Genomic DNA, 19,976 nt, shown 5'->3' with positions numbered 1-19,976 from the left:
GCTCAGGAGCCTATAGGCACAGAAGTTCTGGTGCCCTAAGCCCCTCCCACCCACACAGACCACACCCCAAGTCACACCCCCTTACATAAAGTAATATAGATATTACCAAAGACAAGTGCAGATATTACCAGTGACATGCAGATTTTACCAAACATTACCGACAACAAGCAGATAATACAAATCACAAGCAAGTAATACTAACAACACAAAAATTGTGAAAGGTAATTTCTAATTACAGGCAGGTACTAATAAGTAAATGTTTGATTTATAGATTCTAGTGACAGGAAGGTGATGGTAGGCTATATGGATGGTGAGTGAGTTGATGCAAATTTGATTGCAATTAATCTGCAGGTTAAAAGTGAACCCAATCAAAATCAGCTGCACTCTGATGTGACTCCATGGCCTGTATAGTGCCAGTATAGAGTGCTATCAAGCGCTCAGCCGGTGCAGTACAATATCCCCTCGATTCTAGGGTCATGCCGGTAGTGATCGGTCGATTCTAGCGTCATGCTGGTAGTGATCGGTCGATTCTAGCGTCAGGCCGGTAGTGATAGGTCGATTCTAGCGTCAGACCGGTAGTGATCAGTCGATTCTAGCGTCATGCCGGTAGTGATCGGTCGATTCTAGCGTCATGCCGGTAGTGATCGGTCGATTCTAGCGTCATGCCGGTAGTGATCGGTCGATTCTAGCGTCAGGCCGGTAGTGATCGGTCAATTCTAGCGTCATGCCGGTAGTGATCGGTCGATTCTAGCGTCATGCCGGTAGTGATCGGTCGATTCTAGCGTCATGCCGGTAGTGATCGGTCGATTCTAGCGTCATGCCGGTAGTGATCGGTCGATTCTAGCGTCATGCCGGTAGTGATCGGTCGATTCTAGCCTCATGCCGGTAGTGATCGGTCGATTCTAGCGTCATGCCGGTAGTGATCGGTCGATTCAAGCATCAGGCCGGTAGTGATCGGTCGATTCTAGCGTCATGCCGGTAGAGATCGGTCGATTCTAGCGTCATGCCGGTAGTGATCGGTCGATTCTAGCGTCAGGCCGGTAGTGATCGGTCGATTCTAGCGTCATGCCGGTAGTGATCGGTCGATTCTAGCGTCATGCCGGTAGTGATCGGTCGATTCTAGCGTCATGCCGGTAGTGATCGGTCGATTCTAGCGTCATGCCGGTAGTGATCGGTCGATTCTAGCGTCATGCCGGTAGTGATCGGTCGATTCTAGCATCATGCCGGTAGTGATCGATCGATTCTAGCCTCATGCCGGTAGTGATCGGTCGATTCTAGCCTCATGCCGGTAGTGATCGGTCGATTCTAGCCTCATGCCGGTAGTGATCGGTCGATTCTAGCGTCATGCCGGTAGTGATCGGTCGATTCTAGCGTCATGCCGGTAGTGATCGGTCGATTCTAGCGTCAGGCCGGTAGTGATCGGTCGATTCTAGCGTCATGCCGGTAGTGATCGGTCGATTCTAGCGTCAGGCCGGTAGTGATCGGTCGATTCTAGCGTCAGGCCGGTAGTGATCGGTCGATTCTAGCCTCATGCCGGTAGTGATCGGTCGATTCTAGCCTCATGCCGGTAGTGATCGGTCGATTCTAGCGTCATGCCGGTAGTGATCGGTCGATTCTAGCGTCATGCCGGTAGTGATCGGTCGATTCTAGCGTCATGCCGGTAGTGATCGGTCGATTCTAGCGTCAGGCCGGTAGTGATCGGTCGATTCTAGCGTCAGGCCGGTAGTGATCGGTCGATTCTAGCCTCATGCCGGTAGTGATCGGTCGATTCTAGCGTCAGGCCGGTAGTGATCGGTCGATTCTAGCGTCATGCCGGTAGTGATCGATCGATTCTAGCGTCATGCCGGTAGTGATCGGTCGATTCTAGCGTCATGCCGGTAGTGATCGGTCGATTCTAGCGTCATGCCGGTAGTGATCGGTCGATTCTAGCGTCATGCCGGTAGTGATCGGTCGATTCTAGCATCATGCCGGTAGTGATCGATCGATTCTAGCGTCATGCCGGTAGTGTCTAGCGTCAGGCCGGTAGTGATCGGTCGATTCTAGCGTCATGCCGGTAGTGATCGGTCGATTCTAGCGTCATGCCGGTAGTGATCGGTCGATTCTAGCCTCATGCCGGTAGTGATCGGTCGATTCTAGCGTCATGCCGGTAGTGATCGGTCGATTCTAGCGTCAGGCCGGTAGTGATCGGCCGATTCTAGCGTCAGGCCGGTAGTGATCGGTCGATTCTAGCGTCAGGCCGGTAGTGATCGGTCGATTCTAGCGTCAGGCCGGTAGGGATCGGTCGATTCTAGTGTCCGGCAGACAGTAATTGGTTGATTGTAGTGACAGTCAGGAAGTACACTGGTGCATCATTTCCCTCCTCCCAGCCAGTGGGAAGCTTCTTTATTGTGCCTCCTCCCCACTCCATAGAAACAGCACACTGTTCAGGTATACCCAAGTGATGTCGCACTAAGGATTAAAGGATTGAGCTTACAGGTGCCTCATGAGTCCCTAAAGTGTACCTGATATATAAGAAAATAAAAGTTTTATACATACCTGGGTCTCCCTCCAGCCTGTCTACGCAGATCGCTCCCTCCGCCTCCTTGTTTGCTTGGTAGAAGCCTCATTCGCTTGGCAAGTCAGGGTCATGCGGCCCAGCGCAGCGGGAGCACAGTGGGGCGCACGCAGGCGGCTGGGCCACACATATGCAGTATGCCATGACTGACCAAGCTACCGGGGCTTTTACCGAGGAAATGAGGAGACGAAGGAAGATGGTGAGGGAGGAACTGGAGGAAGACCCAGGTATGTATAAAACTCTTATTTTCTTACATCTCTGGTACACTTTAACCCTATCTGATCTCCCCACTTTTCTGAACTGTGTGCCCTACTAAGGCAATCTTATTATGCTTCCCTTTAGTCTTTCAAATGGTTCCCCTCCCTATTTGACACCTATGACCTGGCTTCCATCAGTGTTTCCTAGGAGGACACCTCAGCACTGACCATGTCACCTGACCTGATCAGAGCAGCAAATACATCTGATCAGGTCAGGTGACAGCTGGACAGAGCTGAGGTTTCACTCTACGGAGAAACTGGGCAGCATGACAGGATTGCCTGAACAGGGGAAACAGTTCAGAGGGGGGGGGGGGGGGGAGTATTATAGTCTCTGCTAGGAAAAGGAGGGAAGAGGATCAATTAGGGTCCCAAGCCTCTGCATTAGCGATGGTTCACTTACTTATCAATGTAGCTGGCTGCAGAGCTCTCTGTACAAGGCAACACTTCTGTGTAACTGCAAAGCTGGCTGTGAAAAGTACAATAAGTGGAGCAGTAATGGCATTGCCAGCACTGTCATCTCCTAAATACCCGGACTCAGGCTGCACCAATAGACAGGGGGGAGGGGGCAGAGCTGTAGCCCACACGCTGTGCAGCTAAACTCCTGAGACTACTTGTCACAGCGTTATGTGCTTCCCCCTCATCGCCGCCTGTCACTGTACACTCTGGCCACTTTGAAAAGGGAGGGGGCTGACGGAGCTTGTAGTTAACAAAATCCGCTCACTCCTCTGCCCTGCTGCCCTCCACAGCCTTTGAACTAACTCTCTCCTCTAAGATCCCCGCGGCCAGAGACAGCGCAATAATAAACAAAGCCAGGAGGACCGTGCACGCCGCTCCCCCATGCCTACCCTGCAGCAACCTGAAGGAAGGTACCTCCTGAAGACTTGCAGTGCAGAGCAGCGTTATGACTCCCTACAGGCGGAAATGAATACAGCGGTAGGCGGTGACAGTCTCTGAGCGGCTATCAATTGCAGGAGACAGGACAACCGGCATACCCTACAGGTGGGCGCTCGGGCTGGTGATATCTCTGGCGCTCTTTTTAATCATGAATGAGGACAGTCTAGCCCCGCCCCTGTCCCATAATGCGCCTGTAGGCACGTCCCTCTAGTGCCTTATGGCAAATCTGGCCCTGATGAACAGTCAAGTCAACAATAATGTAAGAACATGCTTCAGCATACGACCGCTTGGTGGATTAATTCCTGCATTCTGCGGACACATCCTCATACTTGTGTGACATCCTTCATAGTATATCCGGGCTAAGTATCTTGCCATTCATTGTTGCTTTTGCACTTTGCACAATATGTAGGTCATCATTTGTTTGATATGGCGTTCCTTCCAAGGATTTTTTGTCGCAGGAGTCACAATTTTTCACTTTGCTTGGTGCACTAGCCACCTTTGCTTAAAATATAGATCATTTATATTGGCAATCAAAAAAGCACTTTATTCACTTGGTATGTTCTTATACATTGTCACATTTGCACTACACATGCTTTGAAACCCGGGTTTCATAGTCAGCTCAGGATCCATCCCTATGAGGAACTGCATGACTACTCTATATTGATGTAGTATGTTGAAGTGTATCCCTACATTATGGTAGACTTGACTCTTTATATCCCAGTATGCAGACAGGTGGTTACTAGAAATTTCTATGGTCCAATGCTCTTGCCCCGCCCCAGTTGTTTTAAATTTTCTATTCTGTTTGATGAATACTTTCGATTGTTTTCAGCTTTGCAGCCAGGATGTTCTTGGATCTTCCTGGGGCCACAATCAATAATGCATTATAACTTCATTATTGAGTGGGATAATTGGAGGCTGATGCAGTGTATTTTTAAGTTGACTTATCTTTTTAATAATGCAGATCTGAAATAAATAGCTTTTATGTAGATCAGCCTGTAAGTATGCTTTTCAGCTGGGTACACATCATGAAATTTTCACTTCACATCCTATTTCCAATCGAGAAAATGATTGCATTGGAAAAAATAATGTACAGCCTACTGATAACCAGCGACTGATCCCAGCACAAAAGCGATCTTTCTCGTTTGGAAGCGGATCGTACATAAAAAAAAAATATGGATAGAAATACTGACTATTGTTTTTTGTGTATATCCTTTCAATGCATTTTCGATCGATTCGGAAATCTGATCAGAAGTTAAAAAAAGACGTGTGTACACTAAGCTTTCTTCAGTATCTGATGTATGTCCGATCTGATTATCGATCTGATCACTTGCTTGGATTGGATCTGAAGTTAAAATTGCATTGTGTGTACCCACCTTAGTACACGTGTGCTAATTATCTTACTCCTTATAGATATCACTGCTCTGACAGAGGGCTGCATCACTGTTGGCTGTGTAGAGAGTGTAAACCCCTCCTCTGGCCTGGAGATATCCCTGCCATTTGGAAAGACTGGCAAAGCTAATCTCTTCCAGTTACATGACCAGTATGAAGAGGTCTCTATGGAGAAGTTCAGCATTGGAATGTTCGTAAGGTAGGCAGGCATCTTACTCCAATTCTCCAATATGTTTAGTTATGGGAAATGTTGTGCTTTCTTGAGCTTGTTCGGGTCTCAACTACAGGTTATGCCGTTGCTGCAACCAACTACTGTTATCAGCCTTCCAACCCCTTCCAACTCCACTAATTCAATAAAATGATAGCTAGTCAAGGCCAGAGGCTGCTGATTAATTATCTGCCAGCTGGTTTAATTAACCACTTTGAATCCCTTGCTACGCTTATCTACTCCCCACAAAACTTCATCTAAAGCTCAGCGGAGTAGATAGGCGTACTTGTGGTAAACAGTGTGTTGTATGCCCAATAAGCTATCTGATTATGCATATAGGGTATCATTTTAACCGTGACAAGTGAGAGAATAGATTTTGTGTTGTTTGACAACTGAGGGCTAAGTCATGTTCTGGTTGAACTCGATAGACGTATGTCTTTTCAACCAAAATAACTATGTAACTATGTGATTTTTTTTTTTACCGGAAAACTGAATGAAAAGCAATAAAACTGTTATTTTCATGTACTCTATACCCCTAAATAAATACTTGTAAAAAAAAACCAAAAGTGACAGCATTGAAAAGAGAATACATAGTTACCCTAGGGACTTAGCTTTTAAAATATGTATGCCACGAGAGTGTATTACTGTTAATCGTGAAGATAAGGGCTTTTAATTACTGATAGAGTACAATGAGAAAACAAAAAACACAAACCAGACACTAATATATTGCCATACATTGTACTAGGAACATTATTTAAATGTTGAGATAACCAGGACAAATGAGCAAATACAATATGTGGGTTTTACCTATGGTAACATTGTTTATTTGAAAACTATAGTGGATGGAAATGGAGAAATAGTGTATTTTTTCTTTTTTTTTTCTCATTTTTCCCTTTAAAATGCACAGATAACATAATTACTAAAAGCAAATATCACCCTCACAAATCATAATTTGTGGCAAAAAAACAAGATATAGATCATTTACATCTGATGAGTAGCAATAAAGTTATTGGTGAATGAATGGGAGGAGCGCTGAAATGTGAAAATTGCTCTGGTTTTTAAGCAAAAAACCCTGTGGTGCTGAAGTGGTTAACCGGCAGCTGAAGGGTTTGCTCATTATAATTCTTTCCCTGGGTCAGAGATTTGCATGCTAGCAGAATTTCTTGGTACGTCACCAATTTGAAGTAAGACACACCATCTACTTTGTAGCCATGACATATCACTAGGAGTACTATATCCTATATAATAAAACCCCTGTGTCCGTGCGCTGTCCCTGTGTAGCGTTGTCCGTGCTGAACTGTTGTGCGCACTGCGTAGCACGGACAACGCTACACAGGGATAGCGTGGGACCAGGGAGCAGAGCCAGCGGCATGTCAGCGGGCGGCCGGGCGTGTGCGGCGGGTCAGCGGGCGACGGGTGCGCGCATGCCCGGTGACACCGCGGCGGAGAGTGGGAGGGGAGTGGAGGAGAGGGGATGGGGATTCAACACAGACCTAGAGCCCGTTTTTAAACGGGCTTAGGTCACCTAGTTAACAGATAAATAACATACTGCTGATACATAGCTAATCGCTGGTAGCCCTGATGCTGGCACCACACATATTAACGCTTAGACTGCCGAAGAGGTCTGAAGGCACTTCTGTGTTTCCGAATCCATACGCCACGGACGTCTCAAGGCATGTTAGTACAAAACTACTTCTGCCTGCAGCAGGCGTCTAAAGGCATTTTTGTTTCTTTATATTTCTTTGCCACGGACATTTAAAGGCGCTTAGTAAAAAGTTTTGGCTCAGATTAGTCCTTTTACATTTTAGATTTTGATAATTGTCATCATTCTGTATCATAATATTTAGTATTATTCTCAATCTCAAATTTATTTGCATTTCAATGACAATACCTACTGACTAATGTGGACTTTTGTAGATGTAGATTCAAGCAAAACATTTAATAAACACAACTCAAACATAGCTGGGGCGTGTAGTTGTTTGTTGTTTTTTTGTTTGCTTGTTTTTTCGGTTTTTTTTCATAGTGAGGGCTATTTGACACGTTTTTAATATTGTCCATGAGCTCCGCCGTGCTTGGTAGAGAAATGGCCTCCTCCACGTGTTCATTCGCCATATCTTTGCTTTTCGGTGGGGAGTTAGCTGCAGTAGATTTCTGAGCTAGTGGTGTCCCCGGGGGAGCCTCTGGAGTCAAGCCCCCATCCTGCTTCTCTCTTCTTTCCCCCCATCTCGCCGTATGGTGCAAATTGGCGGGAGACTCTTTGAGAGCGAGCAGGGTCGGGAGAATCAGCAGGATCCCACGGGACCTTTTTGTTTTGCTCCGCCGACAGCACCGGAGGGCTACACCAGTCCTCCAGGGTGATTAGATGCAAGAAATCGTGCAGCAGAGGGAGTTTGGAAGTCTCAGTGAGCCGATGGATGCAGATTATAAACGCCGGGCAGCGGAGCTCTAGGGAAAGCCGTCTGCTTAGCTCGCCATCTTGGCCACGCCCCCTTGCTTGTTTTTTTTACATTATCCAAAGGATAAGATGGCAAAGATTTGATAAAATAATTGCCTTTATGTGGTATCAAACCTTTGATTGATTACAATTTTTACATTTTAGAAAGCAGTAAAACTTTGATCAGGTAGGATTGCTGTAAAGTTTTTCTGATGATTTTAAAATTGATCATTCTGGAGGGCTTCATTAAAATGTGTCTGTGTGGCCAGCTGGCTATTTTTACTAACTATACTTTGTAAAATAAAGATGCTTTTGCAGCAGCCCAAAGAACTACAATTATTACAGATGATTCTAGTTTAGGAACTGTAGAGCACTATTAATTTATACCTAACTGTGTGTTTCTCTCTTACTCTAGATGTTGCATACTGTCTGTTGGAAATAAAGTCTCTATATCCTTGCGGGAATCTCGGTAAGCAATTTGTAAGATAACACGCTCTGCGGGCTTACCCTTTATTTCTTTAAATATGATACATGTCCAGTCTGAAGTGGAATTACAGTCTGGATTAGCATATCAATTAAACCCTCTCTCACATCTCCTTATTGCTTCTACGTTGATCCTTCCTGCTTTTGTACCAAAATGATATCATTTTTGTAAACAAACCCAATTTCCCCATGTCACAGTGCTGGAAGCAAGCATTTTGCATGGTTATGTTATCTGTTGTTCAGGAAGACCTGCATATGTGGATATTGTGGCTGTCAGTCAGTGCGCTGTTAGCCAGACGTTCCCTGCTGTGTTTACATATATCCTAGCAGGAAAACCTGACAGGGTGTTGCTCCTGTTGGCACAGTCACATGATGAGGCTCCAGGAGAAAGTGAAAGCATAAATATAAACCATATGCATATAAACCATTTCAGGTCCTTTTGTTATAAAAACCCCAGTTCAGGCACAGGTGTTTATCTAGATCTACATTCTGTATGTAAAACACTTGCAAAGCTTATTTATACCTCATCAGTTAGCTGATGTCAATTAATTTGTTCAGTTCATGATAAAGATCCTGGACACTGACCACTTTCTGCACCTCTGCCTTCTGTGCTGTAGTCTACAATCTTCTCAGACAAATTTAGACTTTGCCAGCTTCCTTTCAGTCTTCAGCAGCCACATCCACAGGATATTTTACTGTAGAAAGTCCTTTTCACACAAATAAGATAACATTTGAGTGGTTTGATTGCTAAGCTATTCGATCTGTGCCCTAAAATAGACTTTAGAGTCATTGGGAATCGAGATGAAAAAAAGCCAGATACTTACCTAAGGAAAGGGAGGACTCTGGGTCCTAATGAGCCTTCCCTCTCCTCTCCTGGTGCTCTCGGGGCAACAGCAGCTCCTCCGTTTAAATCCCTCGCCTCGGGGGACTTTGGAAGTCTTCGGGAGCTGAGTCCTCCTGAGGACAGGTGGCTCCATACTGTGCGAGCGCGTAAGACAGGGGACTTGCGAGTGCGCAGTCTGGAGCAGCCCGTCTTCTGAAGCCTCCCTTCAGCGGCGGAGACAGCTGCATTTTGACCAAATTGGTTGAATACTCCTACAGAGGATCCTGCGCTGTAACGGGCACCGGGAGAGGAGAGGGAAAGCTCATTAGCACCCAGAGCCTTCCCTCTCCTTAGGTAAGTATCTGGCTTTTTTTTTGCATCTTGATTCCCAGTGACTTTAAACAGGATTCTATTTTTCTAAGTTATAATGGTGTTTTTAATCTTTGGAGCAGAGGGGAAAGCTTGACTGTAATTCTGCTTTAGAATATTCACCAAGCCTTGTGTATGCATGTTCATTCCATTATTCCTTTAGCTGTAAGCTTGTATGGACAGGCCCCTCCTTCCTTTATTGTGGTATTGCTGATTTTGAGTTGACCATTTATGTGCACTTAAAGGATACCCGAGGTGACATGTGACATGTCATAGACATGGGTATGTACAGTGCCTAACACACAAATAACTATGCGGTGTTCCTTTTTTTTCTTTCTCTGCCTGAAAGGGTTAAATATGTAAGTGGCTGACTCAGTCCTGACTCAGACAGGAAGTGACTACAGTGTGACCCTCACTGATAAGAAATTCCAACTATACAACACTTTCCTAGCAGAAAATGGCTTCTGAGAGCAGGAAAGAGATAAAAAGGGTCAATAGTTCATACGGTAGATTTTAGCTCTGGCATACTTAAATGAATGTGTCATTGAGCAAAAACAATAAAACGGTTAAAACTTAAAAAGTAGATCTAAACATAAAATAAAACCGTGGAATATCTTAAAAGGTCATTTTTAGGAGAAGGAAGCTATATACAATCATTTATTTCATTAGTTTATTTTCACCTCACATGTCCTTTAACAATAAATGTGCTATACAACTGTATTTTGATCCAAATCGGTTTTGTTTGTCCATGTAGCTTATCCGTAAAATTTGATTTGTAAGATGTATGGAAGACAATGGTGCTATATGAATTAATAATAATTCCTTCTCTTTTAGTACAAATCCTCACAATGCCAGGAAGGTGATTGATGAAGACATCTCTTCCATTGACAGTCTGCAGGAAGGGCAGCTTGTGAAAGGATTTGTCAGTGCGGTTACAGATAAGGGAGTGTTTTTCAGGTGTGTAGAGTTCCAGTGATCTTGTGGCATAAGCTGACACATGTATGAGCACTGTTGTGACGTGCGGTCAGGTGACTGATCCATCTTCCTTTACTCTTCCTACAGGGTATCTAGCTGCTTGAATGGCCATATCATGTTCAAGAATGTCACCTCGTATTATGTTAAAGACATAGAACAGTATAAGCTGTACATTCCAGAAGGAAAACTGCTGACTGCCAAGATTATTTCGTAAGTTATATGTGTGTGTGTGTGTGTTAGTTTGTGTGCGCATATTCTGAGGCGGGCACTTGTAGCTTCCAGTCTGTACTGATATCTCCCAAGATACAACATATTTGCCTTCTTATTATGGGCATATGTTTAAAGAAAACCTGAACTGAAAATTTAAAGTCATCATAAACATACACAGGTCATACTTACCTCCTGCATACTCTACTCATCCATTTCTTTTGCCTCTCCTGTGTCCCATTTGTCCACTGTGATCAATGAAATTCTCCATCCTCCATTTTGAAAATGGCCATTACCTCATAATAGCTTTCTAGTCAGCACACTGTTAAACTGTAACATTGCCCACTTGAGCCATAGGGAAACATGGCTATTACCTGGCACATCAGTTGTCCTCTCAGCTATAACTGACAGCAACTGATATATAACTGACAGCAACTGATATATTTCAGTTCTGACAAAATGTTGTCAGAACTGGAAGGGATTGTTGTCAGAAGAAAATGGTGAGCTTCTAAGAAGAACTGATGGCAAGGCAACTATGTAATGTTCATTTGAAGTTACCTCGTGTTTATTTTAAATAATTTAACTCAGTTCAGGTTCTCTTTAAGGGCTGGTTCACACGGGCGTCTGCCCTGCGTTTATTGCCGGCGTTCGGGACTCGGCGTTAAACGCTCCCATTCAAATGAATTGGAGCGTTTGTACCGGGCTCTTACCGGCATTTGCTCAAACGCAGCATTCAGATCCCGATTTACCCGGGCATTCGAGGTGGCCATGGGACGGTTAACAGATGCGGCTAATGTCCCCCTGTGGGGAAGAAAAAACGCCTACTGCAACTGAATGCCACAAAAAGCCACTGAATGCTCGAACGCGACGCTGCCGCAAAGCCGCCAAACGCAACGCCTCCGAAAGCTGGACAGACGACCATGTGAACCAGCCGTAAGGCTTGTTTCACTCTGCATATTGGCGTTAATGGTTGCATGCACCGATAAACAAAGGATTTTGGGGATACACATTAGTACACAATATTTCCTGTCTGGCATTCGGCCAAGCAGGAAGTGACGCACGATTGCGGTCACTTCCTGCTTCGTGTATGCGGAAGTGCACTGAAGCATATTGTAAAAATACGCTTCCACGCATGTGTGGCGTCGCAACGCCAACGTGTTTAACCACTTTAGCCTGCAGGTGTTTTCACCTTTAGGACAGAAGCAATTTTTCCGTCAGCGCTCCTCCCATTCATTCGCCAATAATTTTATCATTACTTATCATACCTAAATGATCTATATCTTGTTTTTTTCGCCACCAATTAGGCTTTCTTTGGGTGGTACATTTTGCTAAGAATCTTTTTATCCAAAATGCATTTTAACAGGAATTATAAAAATTTTTTGAAAATTCATTATTTCTCTGTTTTTGGCCATTATAATTTTAAAATAAAATGTTCTACTGTGGATAAAATCCACACATTTTATTTGCTCATTTGACCCGGTTATTGCAACGTTTAAAATATTTTCCTAGTACACTGTATGGCGCCAATATTTTATTTGGAAATAAAGATGCATTTTTTCAGTTTTGCGTCCATCCCTAATTACAAGCTCATATAGGCACAATATAATAGTAATATAACTTTACAACATACATATTAAAAAGTTTAGTTACTAAGGTAACTTTTTTTTTTAAACTAATTTTTTTTTAGTTACTGGGCAGAGTGTGTGTGTGTGTGTATGTGTGGGGAGGGGGGGGGGGGGGTCAATAAGTTTTTATTCAATGTGCAATGTGTTTGTTTTTTTTCTCATTTCTACTTTAATTGTACTTTTTGGCCACTAGGTGGCGCTAAGCACTCTCCTGGAAGATGCCAGAAAGCGCTGGATCTTTTTTTTTATATTTTATGATGTATGTTTTCATGAATCAAGATGCCTCCTGATTGGAGGCATCTTGAGTCATTCACAGTTTGCCTCGGGAACACTTGTTTACCTTCCACAATTGATCCTCTGTAATAGCGCCGGGGAACGAGACGCCTGCACGCGGCTATTAGCGCGCAATCCCGCTGGACGGATATACTGTATCTGTCCAGATTGCCTTTGAGTGATGATTTGTGGATGAATACATCCGTTCAGATTGCCTAAAGTCGTTAAAGAAACCTGCGTCGCCATAGACTAACATGACTTCCGGGCGATGCGGATCGCCGCAGGAGACCAGTGGTAACGTAGGTATGCGCTAGCGTTAAATCTGGCACTTCCAGTGCAGCGTACCGCAACGTGGGAAGTATGAACTGTCCCACAGACTTCCATTAGGCTGCAGTAGCCATGCGGCAATTTGCCGTACCGTACTGCTACAGTGTGACTGCCCTGAAGCATTGTGAATGTATTGTTTTATTTCAATAAAGTGTTTCATTTGGATATTACAGGTTGTTTTAAACAGCAGTGATCACTCCTACATCTCTACATGCCCCTCCATTGTAGATTTTTTTTCTTTTGGGGATTTTTTTTCCATACTGGATCTCTTAGGGCTGCATGAATGTAATAAAACACACATTCTTACTTGTGAAGTTTGTGTAGACTGGTGCTCTCAAAAAATGATACCATTTTAACATGTATATCTGTCTGTGCCTTGTTTAGTATCGATAAACAGGAGAATCGTATGGAGCTGTCAATTCTATCCAAAGATACTGGAAATCCGGATGTTATTCCAGAGTCTGCTGGGTTTAGCATGAGGTGGAACCCTCAAGAAAAGAAAAGGACAAGAACAGATTCTGAAAGTGAATCCAAGGTATGATTGGCAGTGCTAAACCTAATGTGACCAGCAGATGGCAGCTCTGAGTACATGGACAGGCTTCCTGGCACACACTGACACTATATAGGCAAAGACTGAACATCTGCCCATCTGATACATTCTTGTTTTGTGGTTTCAAGCATGGCATGTGCCAGCATCTGAGCAGAGAATTGGTTGTCTATGTTCAGCATGACAGCTGCACTCTGACAGGCTGTATAAGTCTATTGAGCTTGTAAATGAATTGGGAGTTGTGAAAGGATCAGATTCAACACTGCTGACTTAAACAGCATAGCTATTGTTAAGCTGGGAGGTGTACTGTACTAGAGAGGGCTGCAGTGTTTCTAGTGTGGTGCAGGAGGCTAGTTAAACTTGCAGTTATGTGCTTTTTACACCAACGTTTTGTGGGGCGTTACTGGTATAGAGTGGTTAGTACCTATTAAAAGCTTGCAAGGAAGGACAGCAGTCATGGTCACATAATGCTGGTCATGAAAGAGCGATGTCAGCGCACATTTGCTGCATGGCTGCAGACCATCAGAATGCCCATGCTGACCCTCCTCCACCACAGAAAGTGCTTACAGACTTGTGAGAAGGTTGCCTGCTCTGACCAGTCTCTCGTCCTCTTTGATCTACAAATCCTCCAGATCTCAATCCAGTTAAGCATGTCTGAGGTTTCCTGGAAAAACAAGCCTGATTCATTGAGGCCTCTGATCACAACGTAAAGGCTCTGCTGCTAATGTCTTGATGCAGGTTTCACAGGACACCTTCAGAATCTTCTGGAATCCATGCCTCCACAGATCACAGGTGTTCTAGCAGTGCAAGGGTCCCTAATATAAGGCCGATAGTTAATGTTTGGTCTGATCTGAGTACTGTAGATCTGCTAATAAATAAATCATATAAAGGATCCTACTTGTCGCATTTTGTTAGTTTCATTGTAGAGGTTGTTATAGGAAGTTGTATTCAGGAAGTGATCTTCAGCCAAATGGCTGGTTAACCACACCAGTACTGATGCTGTTTGGCTTCTCTCATGTCAGCATCTGTACTTCCCCTGGTATAAGCCAGCTATCACCCTGTGGTGTAATGTGTGACACAGGGCACTGCTTTGCTTTACAGAAAACCTAAGGTGAGAGGGATATGGAACATGTCAGTGTCTGCAGGAAATGAACAACAAAACTAAAGGTAGCCATTCACAATGCAATCCAACAGCCAATCGATTGTTTCCATTCGCCACCGTAATCGAACAGCTGAATTCCTGCTAACCAAGCTGATCAGATCGATGCGAATAATAGATTGATTCCATTTATCTGATCGAACTGGTTAGCGAGAATTAAGCAATTAATGGGCTAGACTGATCATTTCTGATTAATTACCGTGGGGATCAGAAACAATTGATCGGCCGCAGTATTGTATCATGAATGGCCACCTTAATTTAGAGGCCCCCCGATGTAATAAAATAGTTAAAGCCTGTTAAAAAAAAGGAGTGGTAGTGTTTGTCTTACCTCTCCTGAAGAAAATGGCCAGAAAAACTGGAAATATTACTTTTCTTGAGCACTATAATGCATAAGGTGTCCCTCAGGTCTCCAATTTTGATTGGCCAACTTTACCACCTCCATGTAGTATGAGAGCTTGCATACACAGTCTGTTCATAGTATTCAAAATCTATTGGCCCTCATACTACATGGAAGAGGTAAAATTGGTCACTCATTGGCCAATCAAAATTGGATGTGAGTATGCACCCTTAGCCCGCTTCATTGGGTTTGTACAACAGCTCTTAGTTGGAGCCAGCATACCCACACAGTGTTCAATATACAATAACATCACCTGTACCTGCTTATATGTAGTAATAAAGAGTTTTTTATGAGGCTGATGACTCCTTTACAATACAGCTGGTGCATATTAGCTACAAGACCAAGAAGGGCTGTGCTACACAGAAGTCATTAGTAACGAGTTTTGTTTTCTTTTTTTGTCAAACACTGTTTATTGAAAAGTTACAGATAAAAGTCTGTACAACAATCAAAACAGAAAAAAAACTGAAGAAGTACAATTGTTAATGGTCATGAGATAAATACAAACATAAACTTACAGCACAGAGTAAGGAAAAAGAAAATCCTAAGAACAGTTCACATATCCATATGCCATAGAATGCGAAGCACCCTCCCTCCCCAGAAATAGAAAGAATAATCATTAAAAAAAGCCCTTTAAAGTGAACCTTAAAGGGACACTGTAGGGGGGTCAGGGGAAAAGGAGTTGAAGTTACCCGGTGCTTGTAATGGTCCCCCGCAGACATCCTGTGCCCGCGCAGCCACTCCCCAATACTCCGGCCCCGCCACCGGTTCACTTCTGGAATTTCAGACTTTAAAGGGAACCAGAGTGGAACGAGGGGTGAAAAAAGGCAAGGATTTTATACATACATGGGGCTTCTTCCAGCCCCATAAGCCTGAATCGCTCCCACGCCGCCGTCCTCAGCTTCCTGGATCCGCCGGTACCGGGCCCGTCACTTCCGGCGGACGCGGCCAAATGTCCGCATCACAGGGGCTCCCTCCATACATGTACGCATGCGGCTGCGCAGTAAGCAGCCACATGCGTATCTGTATGGGGAGAGCACCCTGTGATGCGGAGAATTGGCCGCGTCCACCGGCCGACTTGCCGACTCGCGGCAATGACTGGACCCGGTGGCGGCGGATCCAGGCAGCGGAGGACGGCGGCGTGGGAGCGATCCGTGCGTATGGGGCTGGAGGAAGCCCCAGGTATGTATAGTTCATCCTCTCTGGTTCCCTTTAAAGTCTGAAAACCACTGTGCCTGCGTTGCCGTGTCCTCGCTCCCGCTGATGGCACCAGGAGCGTATTGCGCAGGCCCAGTATGGTCTGTGCCTCCGCCATGCGCTCCTGGTGTCATCAGGGGAAGCGAGGACACGGCAACGCAGGTGCAGTGGTTTTCAGACTTTAAAGTCTGAAATTCCAGAAGTGAACTGGAGGCGGGGCCGGAGCATTGGGGAGTGGCTGCATGGGCACAGGATGTCTGCGGGGGACCATTACAAGCCCCGGGTAACTTCAACTCATTTTCCCCCGACCCCCTACAGTATCCCTTTGAGAGTAAAAAATAAATTGAGTTTTACTCACCTGGGGCTTACCTCAGCCCCCTGCAGCTGATCGGTGCCCACGACGACTCGCTCTGATGCTCCGGGTCCCGCTGGCGGCCACTTCCGGTTTCGCCGCCAGGACCCGTCAGGCTGGGGAACGCGGCCGTTTCTACGCGTTCCCAGCCAAAATAGCACCCCTATGCGGCCATATTACCCCAGATCTCCTCACACTTTGCAGGGGAACTCCTATGAGCGTATATTACTCTCTCAAGTTTTAAGGCAACATTCATTTGACCCACTCATATAGCCAGAATAGGGGGGTTGTTCTGTTTCCAGCATTGCAAGATTAGCTTCCTGGCTATAAATATTAGCAACTAGAAACTCCATTAAGGTGTATTTATGTCTTGTTGCAGCTACTATACGAGGCATCTCAGTTGCTTGTGTAACACGGTCCTATCATTTAATTTGGTCAGCATGTAGTACCAAGGTAAAATAACATTTTATTCCATGTTTCATTAATAGGGTACTAAGAAGAGGAGGAAATCCTGTGAGTCAAAGGAAGATGAAGACAGCGGAGTCGAGGTTCACTGCCAAGAGACTGAAACAGAAAATGAGGAAAAAAAGGTTTGCGAGTTCTGTGAAGATTTATCATTCATTATCATTGTTCTACAGAACAAGCACAAACAGCCGTTACTTGTAACAGCAATGCCAATAGGTGACCTGCATACACCCGGTGCTTTGGTGACCGGCACCAAAAAGATGATTGAACCACTATTAGTGTCATGTTTCACAAAAAAAGATTTATTGTTTAAAACCACAATATTGAATAAAACATGAAAAGGTTAGCAGATCAGAAGTGTACTGATCGCTTCAATTCCATTTTTTAACAACAAAACATGTAAATGGTCTAGTGACTGTGTAGGGTGACATTTTACTGATGATCATTGTACACACATGCTGTTCCAGCTCTCTCCTGAGAAAGCTCCCGCCTCTTCCTGTGTCAATGAATGCCAAGGAGGCGTGGTCACACATGAAACAGATGTCGGCACAGGCAGCTTCTGTGCTTTGTTGTAATCTAGCCGTGCTTGAATGAAGTATCAATTGGCTTGTAGTGCCAGATTCCATCTTTCGTTGTATATGGGGTGTTAGTGAACTTTACATGATTTCAATATGAGCCACATTTCTGTTTTCTGCAAAATATAGATTATTTTATGGGAAACATGTCTCTGATCCACCTTGGAAGCAATGATTATAAATACAGTATGTCATGGACTTTGTTACTTGAGTTTCTGCTCTCTTTCCCTTAGAAGACTGTTAGCAGTAAGGCTTCAGTACCCCGACTCCAAGTATCTTCTGCCTTTTCCTGGGATGTCAGTTTAAATACTCTGAAAACTTCAGTAATTGATGGAAAGGAAAGCAGCTCAGACAGCGAGGAGGAGGCGGAGACACCACAGCCCACGGTACACAAACTCTGTTTATTCAACGTGGATATTGTGTTGTATTCTAAAGTGTTCAAAACAATGTAAAGGTTTTTTGTTTTGTTTTTTAATTTGCATTATATTCAGCATTTATTGTGTGCTGTCCGCACTCAAATTACCCCTGCGTGGCGGCATAGCTGCATATAACATTGTGGTCTATGCAGTGTCCATTTTACCAGGCAGCCTACAGCGCCCAAATTACCCGCTTTGCTTACATTGTGCTTTAACCAATACACCACTCCCACTTCTCTAAGGGCTGGTTCAGACGGACGCTTGCGGAGCGTTTACCGCAAGCGTTCGGACCGTCGCGGTAAACGCTCCCATTCAAGTGAATGAGAGCGTTTACACCAAGCTTTTGCGCGCTTTTACCCGAACGCGGCGTTCGGGTCCCGATTTTCGCGAGCGTTCGGGCTGCCCCTGGAAGCAACATCTAGCTTCCAGGGAGCGGCCAACCGCGACGGCTAATGTTCCCCTACGGGAAAAAAAAACCGCAACAGCATCACGACGCGACCGAAGGCTACTGAAAGCCTGACCGCTCAGCCGCCGCAACGCCCCCAGACGCGACGCTACGCAGACGTCCGTCTGAACCAGCCCTAATGCTTGCCATAGGGATAGAGCCTTATGCGAGTACCCGATTTGCTTACATTGTGGTGACCAATACACCACTCCCACTTCTCTAATGCTTGCCATAGGGATAGAGCCTTATGCGAGTACCCGCTTTGCTTACATTGTGCTGACCAATACACCACTCCTGCTGCTCTAATGCTTGCCATAAGGATAGATCCTTATGCGATTACCTGCTTTGCTTACAATGTGCTGACCAATACACCACTCCTGCTTCTCTAATGCTTGCCATAAGGATAGATCCTTATGCGATTACCCGCTTTGCTTACATTGTGCTGACCAATACACCACTCTTGCTGCTCTAATGCTTGCCATAGGGATAGATTCTTATGCGATTACCCGCTTTGCTTACATTGTGCTGACCAATACACCACTCCTGCTGCTCTAATGCTTGCCATAGGGATAGATCCTTATGCGATTACCCGCTTTGCTTACATTGTGCTGACCAATACACCACTCTTGCTTCTCTAATGCTTGCCATAGGGATAGATCCTTATGCGATTATCTGCTTTGCTTACATTGTGCTGACCAATACACCACCCCCGCTTCTCTAATGCTTGCCATAGGGATAGATCCTTATGCGATTATCTGCTTTGCTTACATTGTGCTGACCAATACACCACTCCTGCTGCTCTAATGCTTGCCATAGGGATAGATTCTTATGTGACTGTTTTAAATACCGTATATTCCGGCGTATAAGACGACCCCTCAACTTTTCCAGTTAAAATATAGAGTTTGGGAAATACTCGCCATATAAGACTACCCCTCTTTCAACACACACCAAATAATTTTTTTTTAAAAATCGTATACTGGTGCTATGTATGAACAGATACTGGTGTTGTACTGTCTGTGGTACCCAGTATATAACAATATATAGGCAATTGACTTGGATTGGATTGGTTGGATTGGTCAACTCTCCCTCTCCCTAAGGATTGGTCAGCTCTCCTTGTCTTCCTGTTTATCAGAGCGATACGCAAAAATACATCACGCTGTGCCCATAAAACACGCCTCTTTCACCTGTCTGGCCCACCCTCGTATCCTGTTTATCTCCTTCTCTGCCTCTCAGATCTCACACGTGCGCCTGTGCCACTTCACTACAGTCCTCAGCAGCGAGATCTGAGAGTCGGTAACAGGATAGGACGTATCACCCGGCATCAATAACACCCGGCGTATAAGACGACCCCCAACTTTTCAGAAGATTTTCAAGGGTTAAATAGTAGTCTTATATGCAGGAATATACAGTACTTTCAGAAGAATCTGAGAAAACCAATTGATTTCAGATTTCATTCAATTAGATAAAAAAATGTATCTCTTTAGCTGTTTATGAAATATGGTTTTGTTCAATCAGTCGCTTTTCATTTTATGCTTCCATTTTTCAAATCGAATTGGATTCCATTTTAGCTTATGCACAGTGATAGGGCATCTAGTTTAAGCCAGACTT

The 19,976-nt window shown here is 44.7% G+C and overlaps 1 protein-coding gene across 2 annotated transcripts in view; it reads left to right on the top strand.

Annotated features, from left to right (window-relative positions):
* Positions 1-19,976, top strand: part of PDCD11 (programmed cell death 11) — a 92,208-nt gene that overhangs the window by 60,234 nt on the left and 11,998 nt on the right. For both annotated transcript variants that reach the window (XM_068257508.1, XM_068257507.1), the window contains exons 25-31: positions 5,116-5,293; positions 8,152-8,205; positions 10,246-10,368; positions 10,474-10,596; positions 13,203-13,353; positions 16,956-17,057; positions 17,741-17,893. In XM_068257508.1, the coding sequence (XP_068113609.1) occupies positions 5,116-5,293; positions 8,152-8,205; positions 10,246-10,368; positions 10,474-10,596; positions 13,203-13,353; positions 16,956-17,057; positions 17,741-17,893 (884 nt within the window). The remainder of the gene's footprint in view (positions 1-5,115; positions 5,294-8,151; positions 8,206-10,245; positions 10,369-10,473; positions 10,597-13,202; positions 13,354-16,955; positions 17,058-17,740; positions 17,894-19,976) is intronic.

This window comes from Hyperolius riggenbachi, chromosome 10 (assembly GCF_040937935.1).
Source record: "Hyperolius riggenbachi isolate aHypRig1 chromosome 10, aHypRig1.pri, whole genome shotgun sequence".
In the NCBI taxonomy this organism is placed as follows: domain Eukaryota; kingdom Metazoa; phylum Chordata; class Amphibia; order Anura; family Hyperoliidae; genus Hyperolius; species Hyperolius riggenbachi.
Note: the sequence above shows the minus strand (reverse complement) of the source record. Positions and strands in the feature narration are given on the sequence as shown.